Source organism: Cervus elaphus, chromosome 12 (genome assembly GCF_910594005.1).
Source record: "Cervus elaphus chromosome 12, mCerEla1.1, whole genome shotgun sequence".
Classification (NCBI taxonomy): domain Eukaryota; kingdom Metazoa; phylum Chordata; class Mammalia; order Artiodactyla; family Cervidae; genus Cervus; species Cervus elaphus.
The window spans coordinates 17,901,085-17,921,015 of NC_057826.1; the positions used below are offsets into that span (position 1 = coordinate 17,901,085).

Genomic DNA, 19,931 nt, shown 5'->3' on the forward strand with positions numbered 1-19,931 from the left:
TCTGAAACGTAGTGCTGCATGCCTTCTCCTGCCCTTTGCTGGCCTCTGCTTTGCTCAAGACACTTTCATTACAGTGAATGGAGAGGTGTCAGATGCAGGGGACACTAGACTGCTCAAGGGCCTGAATGCTTCCCACAAACATATGTTGTATGGCCTGCACACAGTTCATAAATTTAAATTCGTTGCCAGTATTTCAAACATTGAAAGCTTTCAGATTGAAGCTATTATATCTATTTTAGGAATGGCAGATCTGGCAGAACAGCTCGCTCTGTATGCGGTAACGGTGGCCTGAGCCGAGTAGCCGTTACGCCCTTTGGTTGCCTGTTGCCACAGCACTGCAGCTCCCTGCCATCCTCACCATCTGCTTCACTCATTTTGTTACCTGCTTTTAACCCTGTGAGGATTTGAGTTTGTGAACTCCTCCCTGGGCTATTATTTAATTTGGGGGAGGGGTTAACCACTTCTGACTGTATAAAAATCACCAAAAATATTGTAATATCTGTTATAACAGATACTGTTAATGTACTGCCAGATATATTTTTTTCAAGTTTTTATGCTGTTACAGTTGTTAAATGGCATCATTTGAAATAGTTATGTTTTAGAGAATACATAGTTGAAAAGTAGCGCATGGTTATATTGGTTGCAACTAATTCTCAAGAGTAAAACATTTTACGACCACTTTAAGTCAGTGTGCTCACATCTACATTCTATTTAGATTTCCTATGTTTTCTCCTTCATGGCAGATTGTACTTAGACCACTCTGGGTCCTTTCCTCTACAAGTGAGGCCTCTTTCCTTTCCCTTCCTTTCTGCTTTTTAAATTCCCATGCCCTTTCTTCTATAAAATTTACCTTCTCTCATATCTTATTAGATGCACCTTTTAGGGTTTGTTTTTGAAGTGTAATATAACAAATTTCTAAAGAAGGAAAAATAAAAAAGACAATCCCAGGAGTCATTAGAATATTTCCATTGATCTTGGTTTCAGTATTTCCTGTAACATGATCAACTAATACGTCAAATGCCCTGGTCACTGATCTTTTCTAGACTAAAAAAAACAAAACTCATTAACCTTTGAAGTTGTTTAATTTGTATTCATAAAGAGTCAGTGGTTCTCAAGCCTCCGGTCGCAGTTGGGTCTAAAACATACTAGGAACTGTACTAGGCTGTCCGATCAACGATGAGCAGGATGGTCTCCATTTATTTAGTTCAGTTTATTCTCACTTTCAGATGACTATTTGGCTATGCCTTCCTTTTCCTTAAATCTCCAGAATTTCTTACTCTGTTCTCTCAGTTGATGACCTTGCTTCCTACTTCACTGAGCAAATAGAATCAGCTGGAAGAGAACTCTCAAACACAATAGCACATCTTCTCACCTACATGCATCCGTGCATATATACTCTGTTTTCCCTCCCATTCAAGGGATAAGCTGTCTGTGTTCCTAGCTGAGGCCAGCTCCTCCACAAGATTCTTATTCCAGCTCTTACTTACTTCAGTATTGCTATCCCCCATCCTCCATAATCAGTTTTTCTTTGTCTAGTGGATTGTCCATTAGCATGAAAACAAACCTTTTTAAACGGAGGTTTCTTCTTGGTACCTCCAGTTTCTGCTCTCCTTTCCTCTGTTGAACACTCTTTATCAGACTTTTACCTCACCACTTGTCAAGTCATCTGTATTATTCCAGTGGTTCTATTTACTCAACCTATCAACAGCATTTGACATCGCCCATCCCTCCCACTCCTTGAAACACTATTCATTTGGCCTTAAGGGGTCCTGCTCTCCTGCTTTTCCCTTACATTGCTGCCTACTTCTCAGTCTGTGGACTCTTCTCTACCTACGCTTGTGCCTTGATGGTCTCATCCAGTGTCATGGATTTAAATACCATCTCTATGCTGATGATTTTGAAGTTTCTATCTCAGACATCTCCCATAAATTCCAGAGTGGCGTTTCCATCTTAGAAACAGTATAGCATAGGAGTCAAGGACAGACTTGGGATCTGGATTGCTTGTATTTAATTCTGGCTCAGCTGCTTATTAGTTTTGTGACCTTGGGAGATGTTTTTAACCATTTTGTACCTCAGCTTCCCCATCTGTTACCAAAAAAAAAAAAAAAAAAGGGATAATACTAATTCCAACTTCATGTGATTGTTCTGAAGATTAAATTAGTAAATACAAGCAAAGTGTACAGAATAGCTTGCTGTATGAACAAGTGTCAGTATCATTAGCATCAAACATTTCACCTTAAGGCATTTCACATAATGTGTCACAAACCAAATTCCAAAACTCTCCCCGAGACTACTCTTCCCTAGTCTTTCCCATCCCAGTCCCTGTGCTTTAGCCACAAATCCTGGATCTGATCTTGACTTCTCTCTTTCTTTTACCTTATATCATCCTGTCAACAGTTCCTGTCTGACTACCTCCACCACTACCCTGGTCCATGCCAGCTGCTCTGCTCACCTGAATCATTGCTTTAATGTTCTACTCAATCTGCTTTCATCATTATCCCCCTGTCATCTGTTCTCAAGATGTCAGTCTGAGTGATCTTTTTAAGACAGATCTGGTTGTTTCCCTACGGCGCTTGATCCTCCAGTAGCTTCCTGACCTACCCAGAGTAAAAACCAAAGTCTTTTGGGCCTAGTGGGCCGTTGTGCATGAATTCCCTCTGTCCCTTTTCCTGTCTTCTCCTGCTCTTGCTTCCTCTGTTTCAGCCACACTAGCCTCCCTGCTCTCCCTTGAGCATACCAGGTCTGCTTCCACTTCAGGACCTTTGCACTTGCTCTGTAACCTCTAGTCTGGAACACTCATCATCCAGATAGGTGTGTGGCTCACTTCCTCATCTCTTCCCATTCTTTGCTTAAAAGCCCCATTTTCATTGAGGCAGTCACTGAGAGAACTTTATTTTAAATTTCAAATACCACTTTCTTCCATATATAAACACTCACGGTTCCCCTTCCTAGTTTTATTTTCCTCTGATAGAAGTTACCACCATCTGTCGTAGCATCAGTTCAGTTCAGTCTCTCAGTCGTGTCCGACTCTTTGCGACCCCATGGACTGCAGCACACCAGCCTTCCCTGTCCATCACCAACTCCCGGAGCTTACTCAAACTCATGCATTTTACTAATTTGGTTTTTTATTTCTTCTTCACTAAAACATAAACTTCCTGTGGACAGACCTGTTTTGTTCACTGCTGAATCTTTAATGCCTAGAATAGTATGTGGTCCATAATGGCTGCTTCTAAATGTCTGAGCTAGTGAATGACAAGTGCACTGCTTGCAAGTTCTCCCTGTAGTAAAACCAGACAGGTTAAACACAGTCAGCAAATTGTGGAACAGTAACAAGTTCTACTGGAGCAGAGAGGGAGAATGAATGCAAGAGATTGTGTTTAAAGCTTCTGAGAGGAGATGATACTTAAGGCTGAGACTTAAGACTGTGAGTTCCAGTTAAACTAAGAGGAGAAAGGCATAGAAGGAGCATCATTAACAGAGCCCCTGGGGTGAAGAGAACCTGCTCCAAATCATTCCTTCATTCATTCACCCTAGGGGTATACGAAAGGAGACAGAAGGTAAGACCTAAGTTTATGGTAAAGACGACCATGGTGGTGGGGGGTCTTTCACTGTGAGAAGAGGTATAATGAATTTGGTTTCAGACAGGTTGAATTTTAGGTCTCTGTGGAATTTCTTTTTCTATTATATGTTTGAAATATGAACTTAATATTAGAATAATTTCTGTTCAAGTTTCCTTTTTCCCATCAAAAAGTGATTCGGTATACAGAAGAGCTCAATTGCCCTAAAAAATCTCAGTTTTGTTGTTTGGTTCATGACATGCTATCATCCTTATTTTTTCCTGAAAGCCTTTAAAGGCCCTTCTCACTTAAGAAAGTGCAAGATAAAAGCTACTGTACTTTTAATAAAGCAGCCATTGGAGATAGTACCAGTCTCAAATTCTATAGAAAGTTGTGTTTCTCTTCAGTGCTCTTTCCTTTGAAGATACATACTGTATCTTGGAATTTTAAGACAAAATTTGTTCACGATACAGTCTGTTCAGAAATTCAGATGTCATCTAATAGATCTGAAGGCCCTTCTCAGATTTTTTTTAAAAAGAAGTCTTCTTGTTCATTCATTACAAGGCACTCTGTGCCATGGTTGCTTGCTAATATGTTATTACACCATAATGACTGGGTTGTCTCTGTGTGTAGGTGTGGCAGAAAGACTGACCAGAGATTCTTTACATACTGGGTACCCTTGAAGACCTCTTTGGTGTGTAGCAGAAAGAGCTCTGCACAGTAGAATGGCAAATCGCTGTTGCTCAGAAAGAGTGACTTGCTCTAATCTTCCTGCCCAAATTGGTCTTGTTTGCTGCTGTTGCTTCTTAACATTTCATAGCTAAGCTAAATGATGCTTCTGTGTGTCTGTAGCATTCCTTTGCTTTGGCTTACATTAGAACACCTTGCTCTTACTGTATTCCCAGCACACTTGTTTTGCCCCCAATATTACTTCTATTTATGTTGATTAACTGCATGTTCTCATCTCATTGGTGGCCTTGGGAATCACAGAACTTTAGAGTTGGACTGCACCTGAGTTCAAGTCTCAGTTAATAATATAATTATATATATATATATAATATTATATATTATACTATAATATAATAAACTAATGGGATATAAGGACATTTGTGTTAAAAAATAGAAAAGAAAAAGAATTCAGGGGCAATTCCAAACAGATCTAGTATTTCAGTATAGTGAATTGTCCTTCCAAAACCCTTTTATAAAGTTGTATTGTTACAAATCCATGTCCATTTGTTTACATATTGTCTGGCTGCTTTTGTGCAGCAAGGCAGACTTGAGTAGTTGACACAGACTATATGGCTTACAAAGCCGTAGCTATTTGGTATCTGGTCCTTCACAGAAAGTTCCCTAATCTGTGCTTTAAACAGTTTAGAAACTTAATTCTCCAACTAGAAATCTGAAGTACTTCCCCAAATAACAACAATATGTAATACAAAAGAGTGACTGTAAGGATCTGTCAACATCCTGAGAACCCTACCAACTTACAATCTCCATCTTTGAAAAAAACTTTCTGACGTGGTATTGATTTAAAAAAAAACAACAGCTGGACATAAGTAGGTAGATGGCAGTTCTTTATTGTAATTAGTTATTTCATTGCCCTTTATTATGAGTAGCTTTGATATTGAGGAGAAAATGATCTTACCGTGTAAGATTGGTGTTTCTTCACTAATATTTTATGTTAAGATTACTTGTGCATTTCTGTTACTTGCAAGTACAAGTTTCCTGACTTAGTAATTTGTAATCAACTGATTTCCTGCTATCCTTTTCTCCAATGTTAGAGGCTGCTTAATTTCTGTACTGATTTGTATCTACCCATAATAAAAAGTGATTAAGGGAAATGTTAGTTTTAAAATTCTAAATTGGATATTTAGAGAGTTGAGTGGTTACTTGAAAATTATACTTAATTTGACATTTTTCACTCATAGCCTGATCCTTCTTAGATTTCACCAATTTAAATTCTCAGTTACTGAAGTTCTGTTCATATTAGACCCATTTTCTTTCCTTTAATAATAAGCAGTTTTCTCTTTGTTATAAAATTGTAATTTTTTATGCACTGACACTAGTCAGTGTGAATTCTACCTATTGCCTTGAAATTATTAAAATAGCACTGGCACCATGGTGATGAAATAATTCTTAATTCTCACATATACATTACCCCTATCACATTTTTACTAGTGTCTGAAGTATTATGTAGTCTTTTTACGGGTTGTTTTATGTAACAAAGATATATGTATAGTCTACATTTCATACTTATTCTGGGTTATCTCTTTTTTTAGTCCTGTGGTTAGCTAACTTTAACCTTATCTCCTAAGGTAATTTGCTTAAGTAGACAGTTTCAGGGCAAACAAAAGGAAAACTTTCATATTCTCTCTATGACTTTTATCATTTTCTAAAAAGTGATTAGGAATCTTAGTTTATGTTATCAGAATGAAAAACTCTAAAAAGTTGACGGATAGTTTAGAAGCACTGCTGCTGTAGAATTTGTGAGGAAGTTTGGACTTAATTTCAGCTGCAGGTGTGTCTTTGATTGTTAATATCTCAATCCCTTATTGAAGTAATCGTAATGTGGCAAACTCTCCTGGCATTCAAGAACTAGCACTCAAATGTATGAACAAGTGGAAAAATTCATATTATCTGTTTTCATCCCCTGTTTCAAGTGGTCAGTAACAATGAAATATGACAAATACAATGCTTCACTGATAAATTAGTACAACACCATAAAGATTATTATAAAGACATACCTCAAAAAGCAGAGATATTTTCATAGAAGTCTAATTGGGCCAAGAAAATATTTCCCTGTGTATGATAAGGAGACTAAATAGGGAGCAGTCCCATTCTAAAATGATCTTTTAGTTTTCCCACCTTCAGTCTCCCAGCAGTGAAGTAGTTCTGTCTGTTGCATCAGATGCTGCAGACTGTAGGCTAGTGTTGCACAATGAACATATTGATAAAATTACAGATTCAGATTTCTTACACAGGATTCTCAGTACCATTTGGCAGCCTTATATATCACTGATTTAACTGTCTCCTCTTTCCTATAGCAGATATTTAGCAAATTTATTCCTTCAACAAATATTTCTTAAACTCCTGCTCTGTACCAGGCATTGTTCTAAGTTCTAAAGATACAGCAGTGAACAATAAGGGAAAAAACCTTGCCTTCATGGAGCTTACCTTCCAGCAAAATACTAAATACTACCTAAGCATTGGTTAACTGTGGGCAGTTACAGTTGTTGGTGGGTATATCTGTTTGTTTATTGAATCCTCATCATAATCCCATGAGGTATGTGACATTGCTGACATCGTTATGCAGATGTGGAATCTGGAGCATAGAGAGGTAAAGTAATTTGCTGTTGATCATATAATAAGTGGCAGACCCACAATTCACACTCGTAGATGACAGCCTGGTTCCAGAGTCTGTGCTGAGTCGTTGTACTGTACTGCCCCAACACTGCTATTTTAAGTCTTTATGCTCTTAAATCTGCCTACCTTTTTCTCCCTAGCAAAGTAGATCATCTCATCTCCTGAACAGATGAATTTGTGGCTCTTTGAAGTAAATTTCCTCAACTTGTCACTCACTCCTTTACTCATCTGTCTTCATTTCTACTCGGCTTCACTCCATCCCTCTGTTTCAAGGAAGGGACATTCCCCTTCCCATCTAAAATTTGTATTCTGGCTTCATCCTATTTCGCCTCCCTGGGGACTTTGTTCTCTACATTATTCTTCTCTTGGGGCTTTAGTCTCCATCTTCCCACTGGCTTTTGTCATTCAACAAATAAGCATTATCTGTTGTCGTTGTTGTTGAAAGTGTGTCTTATTCTTTGAAGAAGCTTTGTTGTTGAGAGAAATTTTTAAGCTTATTAATGTAACGATAAATGAACACTAATTGTTTATTGCCCTATTTAAATTCCAGGTGCTTTATATATCTCTGGTCCTTTTACCAATCCCACAGATCCTTTACAGATGAGGAAGTAGAAACTCAGATGACTCTGTAACTTCCTTAGCTTATGAATAGTGGCATTGAATTCAGATTTGTATCTGTCTTACTCCAAAATCCATTCTATTTCTAGTATAGCACGTTAGTTTACCACAATTTTTAAAGGACCTCGCTTGATCCTCTGCCCGTCCCCTGTTGCTGTACAGCTCTTTTTTGTAGGAAAGCTTTTTTAAAGAAAGTATTTAACATGTAGACTCTTGCCTTTCATTTACTTCTCAACCCAGTCTAGTCTGACTTCCACTTGATTAGATCCTACAGAGAAACAGAACCACCATCTGTCTCTCTCTCCCTTCCTCCTCTGTCTGTCTGTCTCGCTCTCTCTGTGTATACACACAGACCAGTAGGCTGGAAATTCAGGCAGAATTTCTTCTCAGGGAAACCTCAGGTTTTACCCTTAAGGCCTTCAACTGGCTGGATGAGGCCCAGCCATATTATCAAGGGTAGGGCTATCTCCTTTACCTAAAGTTGCTGCTGCTGTTTAGTCACTAAGTCATGTCCAACTCCTTGTGACCCCATGGACTGTAGCCCGCCACACTCCTCTGTTCATGTGATTTCCCAGGTGAGAATACTGGAGTGGGTTGCCATTTCCTTCTCCAGGGTGTCTTCCCAACCCAGGGATCACACCTGTGTCTCCTGCTTGGCAGGAGGATTCTTAACCACTGAGCCACCTGGGAAATCCTTACCTAAAGTTAGTTGATTGTAAATGTTAATCACATCTGCAAAATACCTCTATAGTAACATGTAGGCTAGTGTTTGATCAAACTGGGCAACCATAACCTAGATACTCTGACACATAAAAATAACCAACCATCTCAACCTCTATCACTCTATGATGTCTTACTCATTGCTAAATCCAGTGGACATTTTTCACATCTTTCCTTCCTTGGTCATTTTACAACATTTGACATTTTGGACCACAAATTACTTCTCGAAACTCCTCTCCATTGGTTTCAATTATGCTAATCTCTCTTCATTCTCCTCACTATTCCTTTTCTGATATTTCATTACTTGTCTCCCAATTCCTTAATTATGGATATTCTCTCCTATCCTTGGCCCTCCTACTGCTCCCACAATTGACGTTTCCCAAAACTAAAATTCCATCTTAAGAGTTCTCTACCGAATTTAGATCTGTATATCCAATTGCCTGGATGTTGCACACACATCTCAAACATTGCTTGTCTAAAACTGGAATCTTAGGGTCCCCCTCTCAAACTTGCTTCTGCATCTCTTCTATTTTCTTAGTTTGTGGTACCCTCTCCACCCAGTTACCCAAGCCAGGAACCAGAGAAGGGTCTTCAACATTTCTCCTATATTCACCATTTCAGACTTCTCATCTCCAGCCCTGTATCTCACCCAAGAGAGCTCAACCCTCATTTTCTCTCACCTGGAATCTTGTTTTGGTATATCTACCCCTTACCAGTCTCTTTCCAACTCCTCTACAGTGCTGCCAAAGTGATATTTTTAAAATGCAAATCTGCTTAATCATGTTCAAAATTCTTTTAGAAGCTCCTAATTGCTCATAGAATTAAGATAGAATTCTTCAGCAGGCATACACAGTCCTCCATGTCTAGGTCTTTCCTGCTCTTTATATCCCACTGTGCCTCACCACTTTCAGGCCGCACTGAAATGTTTATAGGGCCCAGGTTTGCTCTGTTGTTTGCTTCCATGTCCTGTACTGCTGCTTCTTCTGCCTGGGATGTCTGCTACCTCTATTACTTCCCTGCATCCCTACCCCTACCTGGGGCATCTAGAAAAATTATTTTAGTACCCAATTCAGTCTTCAATTTTAAAAAGCCTTCCCCTAATTCCACAAATAGATTTGACCATGCCTTCTTTCTGACATTGTTACAAACTGTTTTCAGCTCTACTGTGGCACTTGAAAGCATTAATCACTCAGTCATGTCTGACTCTTTGTGGCCCCATGGACTATAGCCCGCTAGGCTTCTTTGTCCTTGAGATTTCCCAGGCAAGAATACTGGAGTGGGTAGCCATTCCCTTCTCCAGGGCATCTTTCCAACCCAGGGACTGAGCCCAGGTCTTCTGCATTGCAGGCAGATTTTCTACTGTCTGAGCCACCAAGGAAGCTGTAGCACTTACTACTGTATTATTTATTTTTTATTTGAGTGTCACCTTTCAGTGGACTGTGAACTGAAGTATTTCTATTGCCTGGCATGTAATAGGCTTTCATCAGATTTGAGGTGATGGTGGAGATGGAGCCCAGAGTGGATTACACATTTCACTTAAATAAGGCCATGCCTTATTGAGGAGTGCTGGGCTTGGACATGTAAAGTGGAGAACGGTAGACATTTCTTTATCCTCCTTTGTCCCTCCCAGAGTAGTACCAGATTTCTTTTGATCTATACTTTCTTATGATGTTTTGATACCTATTCTGAGCCTTCACTTTGCATTTATTTTGTTTGTATCCTTGGAGCAGGTAAAAAGAAAGGAAGCTGCTAAATTGCTATTACAAACTCCCCTGTCCCATTTTCATTCCATCACAGGAGAAATCATTCATCAGCTTGTTCTCATGTGACTTGTGCCAAAGCCTTTTCTCAGCCAGCGAAAGGAATTTATGTTATAATGACAATATTTTTCCAAGTTTTTTAATCCTCCTATGTCCCCAAAATGTCTGTTTGCATTTAACGTCAAATTAAAAACTAAAGCAGTTCTGTGTTAATCCTGAGAGAATAAGTAATGCTTTTTAAAGATTGCTAAAGGAATCATGAAGATTTCTTGGGTTTTTAATATGAAAATTTCCGGTGACCAAGGGCACTGCCATACACATTGGGGTCAATGTATAGTAGAATGGTCAGCATCTCAATTTAGACTTAGCTATTACTTTCTACTCTGAATACACTCGTAGAAGCTACTTGTGGTGTAACTCCTTATGTATTTAATATTTATCTAACTCTTGGTTTTCGTGGTTGAGTTTTGAAATGGGTGAAGAATCTACTTATTCTTTGCCCTTTACGGAATGTGATACCTTGGTTTTTATTCCGTTTGTCCTCCTTACCCTTTACTTAATTTTACCTTATTGTTTTGCTTTGTGTTTCTAAAATAATGGCTTTGGCTTGTTTTTTCTTGAATGTTTCTGCAGTTTGATTTGAGTATCTGGCTTTGGGCACCCCTCCTGAACCTTGGACTCCATCTGTACTTGTGACTTATGGAAGGCAGAAGTCAGTGTTTTCTATGGAATATGACCTTTTTTTTTTTTAATATTATATATGTGTGTGTCTCTCCCCCCACCCCCTTCTTTTTTGGTTTCTCTTAAAAGACTGGAAAGAAAGCAGTTAAGGCAGTCCTGTGGGTATCGGCAGACGGACTCAGAGTTGTGGATGAAAAAACTAAGGTAAAACTTTGATAAGCTTAAATGTTACTGCTCTTATGTTTTTTTTATCCCTGTGATCAAACATAATGCCATTAAGACGTTGTAGTCTCTCTGTATCCTTCCACTTTGTCCAAAGTACGATCTTCTGAGAGACTGGTTAATGTTCAGAAAACCAATTTAGTTACTCATTTACCTTATGAAAAATAGAATTCTCTGAGCATTTTGTTCTACGTGATATAGCATGTTTAGCCTACAGTGTATTTGCATTTAATGTTAAGATCTGAGTTCTATTTTTGTTCTGACACATTAAAAAAAAATTTACCCCCACAAATTTGATGTAAAATATTATAGGCCTTTTGCCACTGTTAAAAAGAAAAATAGACCACATCTAAAGTTTCTTCTTGTTCCTTAATAAAACACTATTTTTAGTAAGTTATATTTGAACTCATTAACCTACTATTTAACTGAAGACTCAATTTAAGTGAAATCTTAAGGACTAGTAAATTGCTCATATGAGTTAACATTTATTTAAGAGTCCACACAATATCTTAAATATACATAGCATTTTGCATTAGAAAAAAATGATCCTAAGTACCTCAATAAGAATAGACATAGACTCTGCCCTTAGAAAGCATAAGGTGTTACTTATACACATACATTTAATCATTAATTAAAACTTTCTAAGAGACCTGAAATCTGGAGAAATTTTAACAGAAGGCAGTTTTCAAAAAACAAAAACTCAGATGTCACCTGAAGGAGAAGAAAGCCTAGCAGGCAAAGAACAGTTTTCATGGGTAGCTTACCTGATATACTTTAAGTGATTTAATTTAGCTACATTTTAATTCTTTTGACCAAAGAGAACTGGTGGTCTTAAATGTACATTACAGTTGGAAACAACTATTATTTAAATTAGCTTTTTTAAAAAAACGTATATAGTTTTCATTTATGCTTTGGATGAAATTTGTTGTATGTGGAGGCTATATCTTTAATTGCTGTAGACAGTAGTTATTACTAGAAAGTGATGTTGCCCCCTGGTGGTTACTTGTAGCACAGGAATTAATTAATTCTCCCCACACTGAATGATAATAGGAATGGACCACTTGTTACTGTGAGACCCATCATGGGCAGAGAAGAAATGTTGCAAAAATGCGAATGATCGATAAAGGGCTCGTGATTAAACTGTATCAGTAACTCCTGCATAGCAAGAGATACTGAAGAGGAAATGCATAGTAATCAAGGTTATGCAAAATAAAATTAGAATGAGCCAACAGAATTGCAGAACTTTTAAACGGTTGGCAAGTTTGTTTGTGGAGCAACAGGAATTCTCATAGTTATGCTTTATAAAAGTCGTTTTGTTTGTATGCTTCAGCACTTCCAGCCACCACCTCAGCATCTAGGGATTTTAGGCCATTGGAATATCACACAGAAGCGCCAGAGAGCCTCAATATTTAAAAAAAAAAAAAAACATTTTGCATGATGTTTACATTATATATATACTATGCCATTCAGCGGTATTCAGAATTAAATAATAAGTAAGTTAATAAATACATAGAATTGTCTGGAAATGATGTTATTGAATGTAAGTTATATGGGGATTGGATTAAATTTATTGTTTGACATATACTGTAAAATTGAACATGGAATTTACCATTATAAAACTAGAATCAGCAAGCATGTGTATTATAGAACATGAAGATGAAGTGAAGGAAAGAAACATCTGTGGAGAGTGCCTCTGGGGATCTCTTCTAGGTCAGATCCTTAGTATTCCGACTTCTGGCTCAGATTTAGCTCTTCTGCAGCCCTGATGCATTAGATGTAGGGATTCTGTGTTGTGAAATGAACATCCTGTGTGCTGAGAAACTTCATTGACCTCTCAAGTCCACTGTTCCTTTGTGTTTCCCTTTTTCTAGGACCTCATAGTTGACCAGACAATAGAAAAAGTTTCTTTCTGTGCCCCAGATAGGAACTTTGACAGGGCCTTCTCTTACATATGTCGTGATGGCACAACTCGGCGCTGGATCTGTCACTGCTTCATGGCCGTCAAGGACACGGTGAGCCCAGTAGCCTGGATTGCATCATGACTAGCCTCGGTCACCAAGCTTCTTCCAGGCTGGCTCAGCCAGTTTCCACTACATTTTTGACAAGTATATGCTGTTACAGTACTTGTAAGCGCCTAAACGAGCCTGCTTTCACTCCTTTTATTCAAGTAGCTCACACTCACAGAACAAGATGATTGGCTGAGATCCAAGATCATTAAAGGAAAGTAAAAGTGCTCTGGTAATGGTGACTGCTAAACTTTATAGAAAATTTTTCATTATTAGAACTGTTTTCAAGATCCTTACATGTATTTGCTAATTTGTCTGGGTAGAAGATATTGGTATTTGAAAGGTGCTTACGAATTTATTTGCAAAAAGACTCTACCACAAGAACTGAGTTTGGAGTATATTTTTAATTAAAAAGAAAAAAAATAAATACTAAATTATGGTACAGTGAGCTGTGCTAGAAATTGTTACATAGTAGAAATTTTTGGTTTCGTTTAAAAGTGGAGAATAATCAAATTTGTTATCTTTCATCTAAATTACCCAAAATTCTGATATGAAAAATGAGTCTCTTAGGTGATGAACTTAATTATATAGTATAGCATTGAGTATGTAATTTCTGAGTTTTTAAAAGTCCAGACAGAGTAAGGCAGTGTAGCTGTTCATAAAGGCTACAACTCAGTGAACTCTTGCCAAGGTTTAACCTGGAAGGGAAGTCGTAGTCATACTCTAATATTGACCAAAAGCTTTTTAAAAAGCAGTTGTAAAAACAAATATTAGAAACTGAGGCTCCGAATCAGATATAGGTTCCAGTCCTGTTTCTGTTTCTTACTAGCCATGGGATTTGAGCAGGTTATTTAACATTTTCTAAGTCTTGGTATCCACTTCTTTAAGATGGAGATAACAGCTGTGAAGACTAAATTAGGTAGCAAGTGTAAGCACTCTTAGCATAGGACCTGGCTCGTGCTAACTGCTCCAAAATGGTGGCTGATATTGTTAAAGCTGCTCCTCCTCAATTTGACACAAGTGCTTTAAAAATGGGTTGAGGTAACTAAACTACACTTTCTTCCTCTCTCAGATCGTAAGTCACAAAGCAGTGTATTTTGCTATCACTGCACTTGTAAAATCCAAAGAGTTTTGCTATATTTTAAAACCATTCTGTTGTCAAATCATAGTCCTCAGGCTGTTTGACTCTGGTATCAAACAGTGGTTCTTCTGTATCAGAATCACCTGGACAGCTCATGAAGTTAGATGGCTGGGGCCCACCCCAGAGTTTTTCCTCAGTGAATCTGGGATGGAGCTTGAGGGCCAATCTGTCTTCAGGAACTTCTGCCATAAGGCCTAGCAGAAATAGTAAGCTGCTTTGGCCTATAGCTCTGTCCTTGTACTAGAGCTGTGCTCAAATGCAGATGGGTTCTAAAATTCTTTCTGCTCTCTCCTATTTCATGCTTCCATGCCTACCCACTTATCATCCTGCTGAGAAGTTACATGGAAGCTCATGTGGATTCACAAAGAATGAGTCTGTCAGTCTGTAGTCATGTGAAATCCTAGGGGCAAAAGCGTCCCACACGTTTACCTCTCCTTGTGATATCTGATGTTGGCGTATAAAATGCGGTGAAATTACTTACTCAGAGCCATATGTAGGAGCAGCTGCTTACATGGTATGATCTTGGAAACTCCACAAAAGGTTCCCTGTTCTCAGATATCTCTCCTCACTGTTAAAAGATGCCAGCAGTTATTGTATCACCTCTAACCCTTTTATTCCACAATTAGGGATAGTATTTAAAAGACAGATAACCCTGATTTTAAAAAAAAAAAAGAATCCATTGAATTTATTAAATTTACTCTAGATAATCCAGTGTATCTTTAAAACAGTATTTAGTTTACACAAACCTTCCTCTCCTCTCACACACCAAAAATTCAGGTTTATCTGTTTAATTCCTTTACAAGTAGAAAATGTGGCTGAAAACATGGTTTTATTTTTGCCTGTGTGTGGTTGAAAGGTAGAGTTGGGGTTTGAGAGAGCTGAAAAAAAACAGGGGCGGTATGGGAGAGAGCCTGTAAGCACTGAGGGCCCAAACAGGGCAAGAGGAGAGCATTCAGAAAGGGAGAGGGAGAAAGCTTAGCTTTCCTGTGCCTGATTCCTTCTCATTGCTGGAGATGTATTTATCTGAAGTTTTAAGTCTGTGCCTTTTGTTCCTAGACATATTGGCAGTAAATTTAAGCTCTGAAATTCGCCCTGTCTTTCCAGTTGTTGCTTAGAAATGCATGGCAAATATTCCTATTATTCCCCTACATGGCAAATAGAGGTTTGGGTGTCAAGACTTAGGACCAGGAACTTTGAGCAATGTCTTCTCAGCTGACGGCCAGAGCTGACACAAGTGACAGAGGGACCTGACTATGACTAATGAGAAAGTTTCGATGGCTGCTGACAGGGCCCAGGTTACCAATGGTCACTTTACCCGGTGCCTACTGCAGTAGAGGATCATAGCATTACCTAAGGTATTATTCATTTAGGTTAATTTGGCATATTAATACACTAAAATCTGATAAGCTGGAGTTCCTAACATTTTGCCTGTGTGAAAACAGAGTTATTTGTGGTCCAGCTAATTTGTAGTTGTTGATAGCATAACTCTAAAAACGTTTTTTAAACCTTCTGTTACGTACAGGGTGAAAGACTGAGCCATGCTGTAGGCTGTGCCTTTGCCGCCTGTTTAGAACGTAAGCAGAAGCGGGAGAAGGAATGTGGAGTGACTGCTACTTTCGATGCCAGTCGGACCACTTTCACGAGAGAAGGATCATTCCGTGTCACCACAGCCACCGAGCAAGCGGAAAGAGAGGAGATTATGAAACAAATCCAAGATGCCAAGAAAGGTACAATCTGTTCTACTATAGTGTGTGTTTATTTAAACAGCTTTTCCCAACAGGTTAATATTTGGAAGCTGTCAGGGGCATAGAGAACTCTTAGCAATATATGAAGACCCTAAGAACAAAGCTGAAAATCTAAACAGAGGGGCTTGTTTAGTGGCTTCAAAGTATTTACTCTATTCATTCATTTTAACTACTTGGGGAAGCTGAGAGTACAGTTGAAGAAGCTGCAAAGACATTTAAAAGCAAAATTGGGAAAACCTGTATCCTGGAACAAAATTTTTTTTTTTTTAAATTCTGATGCATTTAATCTCTATGAAAAGCAAATGCTATCAAGGACCTACATCTTGAAGGAAGTGCAAGTCCCAGGTTTAGCCTGCAAAGGACCCACAGATGATGATGCCAGGTGGAAATGCAGGCAGAGACATCTCAGTGATACTCTATTAGATTATAACTGTTTAGTGCTTTCATGAAAAAAGGCAACAGATTTTGAGAAGTTGGCCCCTCGCTATTTTTTCCATAGCCCCATTAATTTTAGTGTGTGGTTTTGCAGAATGTGAGTTTTTTTAAGGTACACTTGGCAGCATAGCAAAAATGCCTGTCCAGACATTCAAGTTACTCAGGAGGCTGTTGTCTGAAGTTGAGTCCAGTGTATTTTAGAACTGAGTCATAGGACTTAGGGGAAAAATGCTTTGCATTCTTGTGTACAGCTTGGGCTGAAACCCAAAACAAGGAGTATTTTGAAATTAAAAAGTTTGGTTTAAATATACATTAATAAAATTTTGCTAATTTTTTACTATTTTAATTCTAAACCTACCATTTTAGGTAACATCAGCTTCCCAGGTGGCACTAGTGGTATAAAACCCGCCTCCCAATGCAGGAGCTTTAAGAGACAAGGGTTTGATCCCTGGGTCAGGAAGATCCCCTGGAGGAGGGCATGGCAACCCACTCCAGTATTCTTGCCTGGAGAATCCCATGAACAGAGGAGCTTGGAGGGCTACAGGCCATGGGGTCGCAAAGAGTCGAACATGACTGAAGCGAGTTAGCATGCGCGCATTAATCTAACACCCAAACAGCTCTTAATTTTTAAGCCAAAAAAAGAATATATGTTTTCATTTGTAATTACTGATTATGATTTTTTCATTTCTTATCAACATTTGTGCCAGGATACCAAAGCATAAAAAAAATACAGTGCTATTTTAATTAGACAAATGAATGTGTATAGCTGTTATTTAATGTGCTTCAGTGATTTTCAGACCGGAAGCATATTTTTTGATACCACCAAATAATACTTTTTGCTACATACAGCAACTACCAAAATGGTTGAGTCATAGCATCTACAGAGGATAGTAAGGAGTCAGGGGGGAGTAGAGATTGACCACAATGAGAGTGTGATACGGCAGGTATTCACATGGAAACAGTCTTGTATTTGTTTACTCCAATTTAAAATTTGATTTCTGTATGCTTTTATTCAAGAGAGCCTGTTGTCCATGTCTGCTTTATGACAGTCTTTAACATCTAATCAAACTTAAGCTTGTTTAGACCCTTCTGACTCTGCCACACCTAAAGTTCTCTATCCCCCCACCCCCACCGGCCAAAAAGCAAACAAACATTGAAAACTATGCACTATTGTTCTTTAAAAGACCTCACATTAAGAGTTCTTAGGTACTGGGGTTTTTTGTTTTGTTTAGTTTTGTTCAGTGTTTTAATTACTACATGGGAATAAAAGATCTAATATTTGTGTCTTAGAAGATACACCATGTGACATGTAGTAGATTATTAAACCCTTTATTTATCTGAAAAACAGGAGCTCTGAGCCCTGCTTCTAACCTGTCTTTTGAGATATATAGGGAAGTAGATGGGTAAAATGACCTAGGAGGTTTTTGGGGTTCCTCAGTGGTGTGAGCTCAAATTATTTGAAGACATTGCCCTAAGGTCCTCGTTCTCCTACTTTCTTGAGCTGATACAGATAAGACAGCTGTTGGTTCGTCAGTGGCCCCTGGCAACATTGCCACCTCCCCATCCTCTCCCACCTCTCCCACTCTGGATGCCACTGCCTCTCTGGAGATGAACAATCCTCATGCCATCCCACGCCGGCACGCACCAATTGAACAACTTGCTCGCCAAGGCTCTTTCCGAGGATTTCCTGCTCTTAGCCAGAAGATGTCACCCTTTAAACGCCAACTGTCCCTGCGCATCAACGAGTTGCCTTCCACTATGCAGAGGAAGACTGATTTCCCCATAAAACACACAGGTAACGTGGTGTCTCCGACTCCCTAGGGCTCAGGCACTGAAGTGTCACATCACCTCCAGTGGAGTCCCTGATCCCATCAAACTAGCCACCCCTCTTCTGAGGCTATTTGGTGGCTGTGCATATCTTGTATCATTTCCCGTTGGCTGAAAATGGAGGTTCACGGAGAGATGGGAGTTGTTCATTTCTGTTCAGCAGTAGGTTAACAGAACCACGATGGGAATTCCTAGTCCGAGCTACACGGTTTGTGATTTGTCCTGATGAAAGTGTACCTGCTTTCAGACATCAAGGGTCTCAGGTTTCCCTTCTTATTCTGCCATTTGGGACCCAGCAGGGAATTAATTTAAAAGGCTTTGGAAACACATCCAGTTAAATAGCACCACTGTCAGATGTCCCAGAAGAAATGGATAAGTTCTCTTTGTCCTTGTGGCTGGTTGGCTCCATAGGGAGGAAACTCTAAACGGTTCTCCTGTGTAAATCTAAGATCTGTTGTTCATCAGAGACAGTGAGATTGCTCACACATATTCATTACCTTTCAGAGCTGTCACACAGGCCTTTGTGTGGCCTCTGTACAGCTGAGACAGCCCCAGTAGCTCTGTCCTCATCATAAGATCCGGAGCTGCAGTGTTGGATCCGGTCAGTGCTTTTCTTGGGCCCTGTTTTACTTTGCTCTCAGACATGCTGAGCCAGTGCTTTAACAGAATCTGAGGAAGCTGTGTCTCAATAGGGCACTCTCACTGCTGGTGGCCCAAAAGCACAGAGATTTAAGTTCTTTGATAGATAAAACTCTGCCTAAAGAACAGTTAAACTAGATCATTACTGAGGGTCTTACCCCCTCTCAACTCCTATAAAAACCAAAAGTCCAGATGCTTCAAGTACCTCATTTTCAATCTCCGTCTGGAGCAGGCGGGAAACAAAACCATTATTCTCTTTTCACAGTTGAGCAGACAGAGGTTCAACACATATAATTAGCTTCCTCCGTGACACAGAAGTATTCCAGAGTCAATATTAAGAACAAAGCCTCTAGAGTCCTGGACCTCAGTTCACTTTTTCATGTTAACACTTTGGAGAAAAATGACAGTGATGACACTGTCATAGTTTATGACAGAGAAAAGGACTGAGTGCCCACTGGTGCTCCTGACTTTAACCCATTTTCTCAAAAGAGTTACTGGGGGCCTCTAGAACTTAACTCACATCTCCGGCTTGGGACCTGGTTGGAAGACAAACAGGTTGAATGTGTCTTCTAGAAAAATCTCACTGACTGAATGTCTTGGCACAAAAAAAGAACAGCGTGTTCTCAACAGTGTCACACAGGAGAGGAAATACAGGAGTCTGAGGATTCGCAAGGGAGGGAGGTAGACTTTAGTACAGGAATTGTTACCATTCTGTACCTTCTCATGCAAAAAGCCAGTGAATAAGTGGTAAGTTTTTTGAAGCTGCTTTTATAGCCCCACCTGACAGTTGAGTCTTTTTCTTCCACAAATAACAAAGGCAGTGTAAAATGCCACCTCATGTGACACTGTTCTGTTCCAGACTTGATCCGTGTTTCTGTCTGGAGCTGTCTTCTGTTTGTCTTACAGTGCCAGAGGTAGAAGGCGAAGCAGAGAGTATCAGCTCCCTATGTTCACAGATCACCAATGCCTTCAGCACACCCTCCGAGGATCCCTTCTCATCCGCCCCGATGACCAAACCAGTGACAGTGGTGGCACCACAGTCTCCTGCCTTTCAAGGTTGGTGCCCACTTAGCCTGCTCAGCAGTTCTCTTTGAAACTAAGACTTTTATGACACTGATCACTAATGTAAGTTGGCATCCTGAGCTTCCCAAGACCTGGTCAGACCCACTGCATTTTCCTGTTTGATATTGTCTCAGATTCGTTAAATTGCCCTATTC

The 19,931-nt window shown here is 39.3% G+C and overlaps 1 protein-coding gene across 10 annotated transcripts in view; it reads left to right on the forward strand.

Moving 5' to 3' along the window:
- The window catches only part of NUMB (NUMB endocytic adaptor protein), a 155,752-nt gene that overhangs the window by 130,747 nt on the left and 5,074 nt on the right, over positions 1 to 19,931 (forward strand). For 7 of the 10 annotated variants that reach the window (XM_043921022.1, XM_043921020.1, XM_043921023.1 and 4 more), the window contains 5 exons: positions 10,829 to 10,903; positions 12,793 to 12,933; positions 15,591 to 15,795; positions 17,750 to 18,043; positions 19,621 to 19,770. In XM_043921022.1, coding sequence (XP_043776957.1) covers positions 10,829 to 10,903; positions 12,793 to 12,933; positions 15,591 to 15,795; positions 17,750 to 18,043; positions 19,621 to 19,770 — 865 coding nt within the window. Of the gene's footprint in view, positions 1 to 4,212; positions 4,252 to 10,828; positions 10,904 to 12,792; positions 12,934 to 15,590; positions 15,796 to 17,749; positions 18,044 to 19,620; positions 19,771 to 19,931 lie in introns of those variants that run through there. The other 3 variants (XM_043921024.1, XM_043921026.1, XM_043921030.1) reach the window with 2 other exon arrangements.